Here is an 11057-nt window from a genome sequence, read left to right as displayed (position 1 = left end):
TATTTCCATGCACGTCTGTCTAATGTGGCATGATGCTTAATGGGGGTGTTTGTGTGGCTTTGTTCCGACTGAGCAAAAGAACAAAAATACTCAATCTTAGTCACTTTTTTAAAAGAAAATTTGAACAACAAAATCCATTACAGTCCTCTCACCCATTAACTCTCCATCCATATCACTCAGTCCCCTCAAAGCTATATTTTTAGAATGACTTCTTTCACAGATTTTATTGTCTGTGGAGCTGGCATTTAATTATGAAAAGAATAATTAAAGCGATGCCTACGAAAAGCTGCTCTTGCGCCTGAGATCAACTGGTGGCTCTGTGCTGATAAGGCTCTGCACTGACAGGAGGGAGATGCACAAGCAGTTGCATGACAGTGAGCCTCTTTCCAAGGGCTGATTGCCCCATCACATGTGCAAGTATAATGCCGGAGAGGCATCCATCATAGCCACAATGGCGCTACATTCAGCTTAAATAACAGCCAGCAGCTGGTAGGGTTGTCTGTTCTCCCCCTGCAGCCGCCTTCTCTTTGCATCAGGCGCAAACATCAGCATCTACACTCCACAGACACCATTACAAAATGGCATTTTAACGAGCCTCACTTTCAAGGCTCTCAATCGCTCTTTTTTTCTCTCCTGTTCACCTATTTGCAACCTAGGAGAGAATGTGGAGAACACGGTGGCCTGCATAGTAGCACATCTCCACAGTCAAATACAATGTGCATTTGTGTTGCAGTAACAATAACTCTTTCCGCCCACACACTCTCACTCTGGCAACCCCCCCTTCCCCTTATTGCAACCACAACCGCCACCTCTGCTCCAGTGCCTTCAGTGCTCACGTGCCGCAGCACACTCCGATGAATCCCAGAGGAAAAATTCTCCACATTCAAGTCCGGAGGGGCAGCAGAGTGTGGGGCTGTCATCCGGCTTCCAGGGAAACAGAAGATTTTGCTCCTCATCAATCTGATGAAGCAGACTTAATTAGCGAAGATATTTGAGTAAAGAACGTGGCACAGAGATGCTGCTGGGATAGAAAAATGCTCCAAAGCAATAGGACCTCTTAAACTTAAATTCATCTGCCTCTTATCAATGTGTTTTATTACAAAATAAAGTTTGATTAATGAATTGAAATGAAAGAATTAAAAAAAGAACTATTTTTTCCATCAACCCGTTTCTGTCTGTAGGATTTTTTCAAAGAGATCTTTAAAAATTCAAATATGGGCTTCTTAGCAGCCAAGGCGTAGGTATTTTTGTGGGGTAACAGCAGCAACCTTCAACCCTGAAAAATAAAGCCAATGTGAGAGTGCCGAAAACTGCAGTTCCTCTGATGGCTGCTTGAGGCTGACTCCATAACTGAGTAAATCCCTAAAGTCCTCCATGTTCAAATGCCCAACTTTGCAGCAGAAATAGTTTGCGGTCTGGTAAAAGAAACGTTATTGGTCTAAAGCTAATTTCAACCTCCATGAATTTTTGTGTAACTCTCTTGTTTAAATTTTATTAAGGCCCAAACCTACCCATGTTTAAAGGCGGGGTGGCTTGAGTGACAGGTTGTCAAGGAGGCATTGCTACACTCATGAGTGTGCTTACGGACGTGAATAACCCCTTTATGATCAGGATTTTGGAGTATCCTGTTGTGTTTGAGCAGGTAAACATCCCATCGTAACCACCATTTTTCATTTCATTTTCTTTATTTATAAACATTATTACATCCCAACACACATTAATCAACATTTCTGTAAATGTGCCAGTTTTAGCGAGGTGACTAAGAGCACGAGCCACGCAAAGCAACAAGAAGCAGAAGAACATTGGTGCAAAACAATCGCTCAGGCAGCATGAAGCAACACACAGCTAAGCATTACATGCAGACATTATGATTTAGATTCACCCCAGCCACAACCTTGAGGCTTCAAAACATCTGTCTACAGTATATATCTATGTGTGTGTGTGTGTGTGTGTGTATTTCATATGTGCTCCCCCACACCAGAGTTAAAAGCATGGCACTGCTGACTCCTTAACCAAGTCTCCCTTACAAAAAAATTCTAAAAAAGAAAAGAAACCATAAATACATCAGACAAGGATGGCATTATTTAAAGGATCTGCTAATATTAAATTATTTATTTAGCCAATAGAAAATATTCCAATTCCAAAAAAAAAGGGAGAGAAAAGAATCATACTCACATCAGATGTGTGATTCACTGTTAAAACATTTTTTCTTCAGGCATAAATTTGGATCATGTGAAAGGAAATGAAACTCTGGGGAATCACTGCAGTTTTCTTTTTCGAGTAGGAATCCCCACTTTAATGTTCTTTGTGTTTTACTGTATCTCAGAGGAGACGGGGGAGAGATCAAGTAGCCCACACACTGTGCGGTGTGTGCGGAGGGGTGATGCCTCGAGAGCGCATCACAGGACGACAAAACCCCACTGCAAGACGCAGTGCCAGAAGAGAGCAGCTTTGGCACGAGCGCTGCTTTCTGTAGTTTTTGGGAAGGAAAAAAAGAGGGGAGATCGTCATACACGGGTCCCCAGTTTACTTCTTATCATGCCGGAATTTTCCTGATCATCTTTGGTGGCTCGAGACAATGTAGTGGAGAGGAAAACTCCACCGGTGGAGAGATCTGGGGATGCATGGACACGGTTATGGGTGATTAATCATTTTGCTGCTGCAAAACAAGACTGGATATGCGCACAAAAAGTGGGGATAAGTGAGTTTCGGGGCCCCCAGGATGGACACTGCGGAGGTGATTCTGTCTGTGTTGGTGGTTGTGATTATCATAGTGTCGCTGCTGTCCAACGTCCTGGTGCTGATCTGCTTTCTGTACAACCCGGAGATCCGCAAGCAGGTGCCCGGGTTGTTCAACCTCAACCTCACCTTCTGCAACTTGTTGCTGACCGTGTCCAACATGCCGCTCACTTTGGTGGGACTCGTCAGCAAGGCTCAGCCGGGAGGGGACGGCTTCTGCCAGATCGTGGGCTTCCTGGAGACCTTCCTGTCCACCAACTCGATGCTGAGCATGGCAGCGCTGAGCATCGACAGGTGGATCGCGGTGGTGTTCCCTCTGAGGTACCACTCCAAAATGCGCCACAAAGACGCGGCGTTTGTGCTTGGGTACACGTGGGCGCACTCCATGTCCTTCTCCACGGTGGCCACCTGCCTCTCCTGGGTGGGATACCACCGGCTTTACGCGTCCTGCACCCTGTCCAACCCGAGGGCGAGCAGTCGGACCCAGTTTGTTATCTTCACCGTGTTTTTCCACTCCCTCACCTTTCTCCTGTCTTTTATAGTGCTGTGTGTTACATACCTCAAAGTGCTTAAAGTGGCGAGGTTTCACTGTAAGAGGATCGACGTTATTACGATGCAAACTTTGGTGCTGCTGGTGGATATACACCCCAGGTGAGCTCACTGACTTATTATTTCTGTTTGTATTGCTCTTGCATCAAAAACTGCTGTACAGCCATCTGCACTCAAGGCCATAGGTGTAGATTTCCCAGTGGGGTGATGTAACTAAGTACATTTACTCAAGTATTGTACTTAAGTTTTTTGAGATATTTGTACTTGAGTGTTTCCATTTTATGATACTTTATACTTCTACCTCACTCCATCTTGGAGGCAGATGTTGATGTTAAAATTGTCTCCACCTTCACTAGCTGCAACATTTAAGTAATGAACAAATTAATGCATCAGTAACTGTGATCAAATAATATAATATATATTATTCCAAATAGGGCTAAATTTTGTGCAAAGTCTACTTTTATTTGTTGTACTTTAAGTTTGATCCTAATACTTTTGTACTTTTACTCATAGATTTGAATGCAGGATTCTTATTTGAAACAGAGTATTTCTGCATTGCATTGCAAAGAATATTAACAAATTGTAATATAGCTCAATACAAAGAAAGAATTTGGGGGGGGACAAACTGTACCAATCATCCCTCTGATCAAAAGAGGAGAGAAACTGGAAGCAGTTATTTTAGTTGGAGCTGTCGTTCCTTTTCATATTGAAAAACAGTACAGTTAATGATGCTCTGCTGTCTTTGCCCTGACATCTCAATTGTGTCATCAGTATTCGGAGGGGATGCAAAATTTGATTCTATTGAAATGCCATCCAAAGTGATTGCCGTGCTTTCGCTCTCTCTCTCTCCCTCTCTATGTGTGCGTGTGTGTGCGTGTGTGTGTATGTTTAAGACATCCAGCAGTGTACATTTGGTTTCATACTGTAGATCCAGTCTCATAGAAATACGTGAAGTGGATGCAAAGTCTTAACAATTCATTATGAGGAGGTGGGTACAATGTGTTAGAATCACATGCTGGCAAACATGAAATGCAACATGCATAGTCAATGAGGATCTATTGTCATGGTGGACACAAATTAAATAAAAAGAGAAAGACAGTCTGTGTGATGTGGGTAGGTGGCTCAGAGAATTGGACAGACAAACTTATGTATCCTTATACAACGGTTCGTATAATATCCTATGAATTAGCACTCCTAAACATAAAGTTCTGGAGGTTAGTTTTAGGCAACTTAAGTTACTGTGCTTCGGTTCAGGAAAAGAGACATTGTGAGGACGCACCTTTAAAGGACTCAGAGTTCACTTGAAGTTCACACAGTCCAACTCTGATCTCCTGGGAAAAGTCCTGTGTTTGTTTGACCCATCCATCACCCCAGCGTGCCTCCTTAGACCACTCAGGACTGCCTCCTTGTTTACTTCCTCAGGCAATTCTTATTCTGAAGTTGTAAATACTGCTGATTTTTCACTAGTTTTGTCATAAGATACCAACACCAAAAGCCACCCAGTATGGATATGCCAGCACCTGGCGCGCCAGTATGATACATGGATGGGCAGCTTCAGTTAATAACTCCGCCTGTCACAGCTGTATTATAGGCTGCTGGACGGTGTCAGGGTGAAACGCTGGTGGTAACAAGGTAACATAAGGAGCTGGAATGTCCCTGTAGGGCGGACGGGTGGGAGGGGCGATGAATGGATCAAACAAACCCTGCACTTTCACCAAGGAGGCCGGTGTTCGCTTCCCTTGTAATTTGTGATATTGGGCTTTATAAATAAAACCGAATTAAAATTAGATATAAATAGAGCAGAACTATGTTTTCTTTTTTCTAAACCTAATTATGTGCTTTTCTTGCCGAAACCTAAACACCCGCGCCTTTGTTGCTAAATCATAACCGTGTGCTTTTGTTATCATCACGTCGTTGGTTGTGGCATCCCGAAACCTCAACAGCAGATGCAAGAGGATATTTAGAATGTAATATGTAGACGCAAAGTACACTGACAAAGCGGCAGTATGTGACGACTTGGAAATGTGTTGGCTCCCGTCAGCCCATTCGTCACAGGATCACAGCCTTCCAAAATATGTGGGTTGTGCACTAATTACTGACTCATGAATAGGTGGAATATGTATGAATTTGGGTGTGTTATTTTTCTTAGGAAAACACAGGTTATGAGAACGGCCTGGAACTTAACCAGATGTTTTTTTTTCCCTAAACCTAATTAAACTGCAACTGTTTCCCAATAAAACTGTGACCGTTTCTAACAGACTTTGCATTGGCATTGTTTTTGTTGTTGCCAGCACACTATTTTAAAATATTTTGTGTCCACCTCTGAGTCGTTGTTAAGAGGTCGTGTCTGTTTCACTTTTATTTTGGAGACTGTTGGTAAATCACAACTACTGTTTATAAGGAACTCCTGCTTGTCTCCACTCGCTCTGATCACGTCTATATCATCGAAGAATAACTTCAATCAGTGTGTCATCATGACATCACACACAGATTAATTGTTGAGATTATAATTCTTGAAGGGGGGACTTTGGGTCACGTTGGGTTCCAGGATAAATCCTTATTTTACCTCAGCTTTCCTCCTATATTTAACCCCTGCACAGTATCCACTCCCATCTGTCTCTAGTGAGATTTCTGGAGACACTTTACGGTCGTCACTCGCTGTTACTTACTAATATAAACCCACTCTGTGTCTCCAGTGTTCGCCAGCGTTGCCTCGAGGAGCAGAAGAGGAGACGACAGAGAGCGACAAGGAAGATCAGCACCTTCATCGGCACCTTCATGCTCTGCTTCGCTCCCTATGTGATCACAAGGTGAGAGAGACCATGGGGGAGGTGGGAGAGCGTTGCCACGCTGGCACACTGCGGCGTATGCAGCCCTTTTGTTCTGCTGGTATCCCCCAAACCTCCCTCCTCCTCTGCTGTCAACCCTCCCTGTGTACCACCTCCTCCTCTCTGCCTCCTCTCTGCTGCCTCTCCACAGCGGCCAGAGTTGGAAGATGAGATTGGCTGACCTTGTGATAAGTAATATGCCTCTGCTCTGCTGTTGCTGCTGCATTAGCACTTTTCTCCTGAAGTTCGTCGGGTGCATCAGTTAGTTAGGTGGAATCCACTGGCATCAATCACTGGACATAGAGAGGATACCACACGAGATGTAGACAGTGAGACACATACGTGATGTACGATTGGACATGTGAGAAGAAGCTCAAATGAAACTGGAAGTTAAAATCATAGGACATGAGGATTTAAGAAAACAAAGTGTTTAGAGACACGAAAGGAACCCAAAAGGGGCAAATCCATTACCTCCATTATTAACAGGGTTCAAAATATCAGAGATGTGTGTTACATGGAAAAAAAAAAAACCCACAAAAGCAAGATTAGAAGTAAATGTACAGAATTGAACATGTTCTGTAAGACTTCAAGTGTCATTTCCAGCAAATTTCAAAAAAATATTAATAACTTCTGTCTTTTTTCACCTCACTTTAAATAGTTTCCCAATGAGGAAATATTCCCTGATTCCCTAAAGTGCCAGTAGAGGATCTCCCGCACCCCCTGAAAGAGGTCCTAGCTAAGCCCCTAATGTCCTAAAATCCTATAAATGTCCTGAAACACAGAAATGACCTAAAATCCTACAAATGTCCTAAAATACAGAAATGTCCTGAAATCCTAGAAATGTCCTGCAGTCCTAGAAATGTCCTAACATTCTTTAGATGTCCTAAAATTTTAGAAATGTCCTCAAATCCTAGAAACGTCCTAGAAACAGGTATGGCGCTGCTGTGACTGGCCCCTGGCCTCCTGTCATTTTGCAAAACTGGCCCCCAAGCAAAGCAAGTTGCGTATCCCTGATCTACAGGATTTTTTTTTCATTGGCCACTTTCATGTTTTTGCTAAATGATGCACAGATTTTTAGGCATTCCATCATCTAACATAGCACATCGAGCTGTCTTAAATTGGGAGAAAAAACCCAGGGGAACATGCGCCTGCTCCAGGTCTTTAGATATTGACAACATCTGTCTCTGCACTTGGTTTGAGTATGCTTTATTGTCTCTTCTTTCCTAGTGGGGACATGCTATATACTAAAAAAAATCTTAGAATTAATTTAGTTTTATAATTTAGGTGAACTGACCTTATACAATACATTTTCAGGAAAGGGTTCTGTACATTAGTGCCCCTGTATCTTATTTATATTAACCTCTTTTTTAAAACATTAATGCATCACTTACAGGTTACGCTGGAGTGTCTGCATGGAGGAAAGATCAAAATGTTAAATCTGAAAAATTTGGACATTTTTTAAAATGTAACCAGGTTGCCATCAATAATGTTAAATATGAGTTTATCATTGTTATTTTGTCTTGTTTTCAGTAAACTGTCAGTAATGAATGACCGCAGCAGCACGGCACACGCTCTCATTCTGCAAATGGCAGTTTACTCATCACAGTCTGAATATATTACGCTAAAAGCTCCTCCGCTGCCTCTCTGGAGCTCATTTGTTGTCAGGGTCATCATGTGTATAGTAAAAGCCCCGCTGTGTGCCGTGGCAGCTGACTTAACCTCCTGTTCACTCCGCTGCTGAGGAGTGTGTGGGCAAATATCAGCGATGGCGACTGGCCCATGTGAGGCCGGTGTTAATGTGCTGACAGAGCTTGATTGTGGACGGAGTAATCATACAGAGTGCAAGCGAGGATCAGCGATTTTTAGTTTAATGCCTTTTATGACACGATGTACGGTAAAATGTTTTCGTACTTGACAAAAATTAGTGTGAAAGCACCAATTTTACGTCTTTATGAGTACGGCTGAGATCACACTGAGATGCAAACAGCAGACAGAACTCATTAGGTGCCCTTTAAATCAAATATGGGGTATTTACAGTACAGGAGTATTTTGTCCCCAAGAACTCACTGTACTTTATGGTTTTCTGCTTTGTCCACAGTATTATACTGTATTAAATAACAAACAGAGTTAACTGGCTTGTTTCCAGGCTGTCATTACTGCTTAGACAGGTCTGTTTTATTCTTCCTGTGGCTCTGCTTTTGAAATGCTGCTGGCTGTAGATGAGAAATGAGATAAATAGTAGCTTCACACTGTAAATCCACACGCTTGACAGAAAGAGAAGCTCCACATGTAGTTTCACTTGACAGCTGCCTACATTTTAATAACTTAGATGTCCAGTGTGTGGGATTTAAAGGGATCTATCGACAGAAAGGGATAATAATATAATAAATACGTTTTCTTAAGTGTGTGGTCACCAGAAATTTAGAATCATTGTGTTTTTGTCACCTCAGAATGAGACATTTATATATACATAGGGAGGGAATCCTTGTCTATGGTTATCACAATGTTTCTACAGTTTGATTTAAACCATAGAATCTGTTTTGAAGAGGAGGAGACTCTCTGCATACCTCTGTTCCTAGTAAAAACCTCAACAATGAACACTGAAGGAATTCTAACTGAGAGAAGTTTCAGCTGGTTGCAATCGGCAATCCCTTAGTTTCGTTCTGGACTGGTGAAATACCGCCACTTTGACAGTACTTTTACGTAAGATTGCAACACCGAAAGCCACCTTTCATTTCTGCATGAAACACTACTGGACGGCATCAGGTGAGAACGCAGCCAGACAGAACTGGATGGCTGAGTGGCACCTGCTGCTTGAGAACGCAGTCGGATGGAACCTGTTGCATCCGCATGAAACGCGGCAGGATGGCATCAGGCTGAAACACTGCCAATAAGGAGCGCGAAGGCACCTAAATGTGTGCCTGATCCTAACCATGCCATGCCAGGTTGTGTGTTTGTTGACAAACCCGCGTTGGTTACCATGCACTTTTGTTGCCTAAACATAACCATGTGTAATCCCACCATGTGCTTGTATTGATATCATGGTAGCGGCATCTCAAAACGTCAACGGCAGATTCAGAAGAATACCTAGAGTGTAATATGTAGTGACAGAAGTCCGCTGTGGTATGAGAACGTGTTGGCATTGCACTGTTTTCTTGTTTTTGCTCCTTTCTTAGAGTTGGAGATAGTTTTCCAAAAAGTTAGGCACTCTTACCAAGATAAGAAAAATGCGTCTTTTATTCTACAAAAATTGTTTGTCAAACACGAGCAACTTTTAAATATGAGGAACAATTTTAAAAATATCAATCTTGTGCCACTTTCTACTTTCTATTCACTGCACTTCAGAGGGAAATATTGTACCTTTTACTCATCTACAATTATCTAACAACTTTATTTGCTTTAGAAATTAGAGATTTTTATGCAAAGATCATATGAAAATTATTATTATTATTTTGATAATTGTTTGAGTCATTTTTCATGAAAAAAATTGTGGTTCCAGCTTCTCAAATAAGGTCTTGCTGTTTTTCCTTTTTTAAATTTAGTTATTTCTTTATTTATTTAGTTCACGTTTTGAAAATTGATTTGATGTTTTTTTTTACATTGACGACTTTTTTGTAATGACAAACAATTGGCCACATGCCGCAAATTTGTGATTAAATGGGTTTCGTCATTGGGCACACCTGAGTAGGAGCAGATCTGGATGGTTAAGAACGTTAAGAACTTCTCTTATTATTTTTTAGAGAAAATATAAGAGAATGTGGCTGCAGGAGGTCCAATGTCTTGCAAATGTATTTCTGTTTCTGCATAATAAGCTCAGGGCATGCATGCCTTTTCCAGCATGTTGCCTTTCCCCTGCTCTCCCTCCCTCACCTCCCTCTCTTTATGCTTGCCTGCAGGATTGTGGAGTTATTTCCAGCGGTGCCTATCAACCCCCACTGGGGAATTGTCTCCAAGTGCTTAGCTTACAGCAAGGCGGCCTGCGACCCCTTTGTGTACTCCCTGCTCCGACACCAGTACAAGAAGACGTGCGCTGACATCATCAACAGGCTGCTGAAGCGTAGCTCTTTAAACGCATCCGGGCGTGGGCACGAGAACCAAGTCCACAGCATACCGACCGCAGAGTGACGTGCAGCGCACTGATACGGTCTGAGGGTCGACCCCGGCAACTGTCAGGGAAATATGAGGCTGATTTATCGTCCACGAAGAACAGAACAAATATTGGTTGTTCCTGTCCACGTCTGCTTAAATTTGGTCTGACACGCCAACAGAAAAAAAACCAAAAAACTACAGACAAGGGCAAATCCCCGCACAGGAATACCACTGTGCTCTCATACTGAGTCCCCAGAACAGCAGATCAGTGCAGTGAACTCGTGAGGACAATAAGCAACGGCAGATTTCACATCCACCTGGAGAGACAGATGTGCTCACCCAAGAAGAATGGCCAGTTCAAAGCCTCATTATTCTAACTAGGGTAGCTTTCAGTCTGATATTGCGTTTGTTTAGACTTTACTGTAGTATATATTCATATTATCTTTAAAAAAGGATTGAGAATGGCTGTATGTCTGTTTTAGTCTGTGCAAAGTGATAGGGTTGATACGTCGGCACTGTATGTAGCACTGAAAACTAGCCTAACCAAAACTTGACAGTCTCCAAATTGTATCGCAGATGAAAAGAAAGTGCCGCTGCACCGTTTGGCTCAGGTTATTTCAGACTTGATTAGGTAAAACACACTCCCAATTCAACAAATTTAAGCTAGTTTTATTTTTGTAGTACATTGTCTTGTAGTGTAAGGGCCAATGGAGGAAAAAGCAAGGTAGTGTTTTTCTGTTTCTCATGTTGTTTCAACCCGGCCAAGCAGAGTTTCAACAGAAACAGAAAAATAGGCCTTCAAACTGGCTGCCTTTTCTGTCATGACTGACATGTGCCCCTCAGGTTGTTTAG

At 42.4% G+C, this 11057-nt stretch overlaps 1 protein-coding gene across 1 annotated transcript; it reads left to right on the top strand.

The window, feature by feature from the left end:
* Nucleotides 1-2722: 2722 nt before the first annotated feature.
* Nucleotides 2723-10415, top strand: LOC121959356 (G-protein coupled receptor 26-like). The gene is made up of 3 exons (XM_042508626.1): nt 2723-3390; nt 5985-6098; nt 10013-10415. The coding sequence occupies exons 1-3, from the start codon at nt 2723-2725 to the stop codon at nt 10239-10241; spliced, it is 1011 nt and encodes a 336-aa protein (XP_042364560.1). The 3' UTR covers nt 10242-10415.
* Nucleotides 10416-11057: the final 642 nt, after the last annotated feature.

Source organism: Plectropomus leopardus, chromosome 19 (genome assembly GCF_008729295.1).
Source record: "Plectropomus leopardus isolate mb chromosome 19, YSFRI_Pleo_2.0, whole genome shotgun sequence".
Classification (NCBI taxonomy): Eukaryota; Metazoa; Chordata; class Actinopteri; order Perciformes; family Serranidae; genus Plectropomus; species Plectropomus leopardus.
The sequence above is the reverse complement of the archived record's forward strand: the minus strand, read 5'-3'. Positions and strand labels throughout refer to the sequence as shown.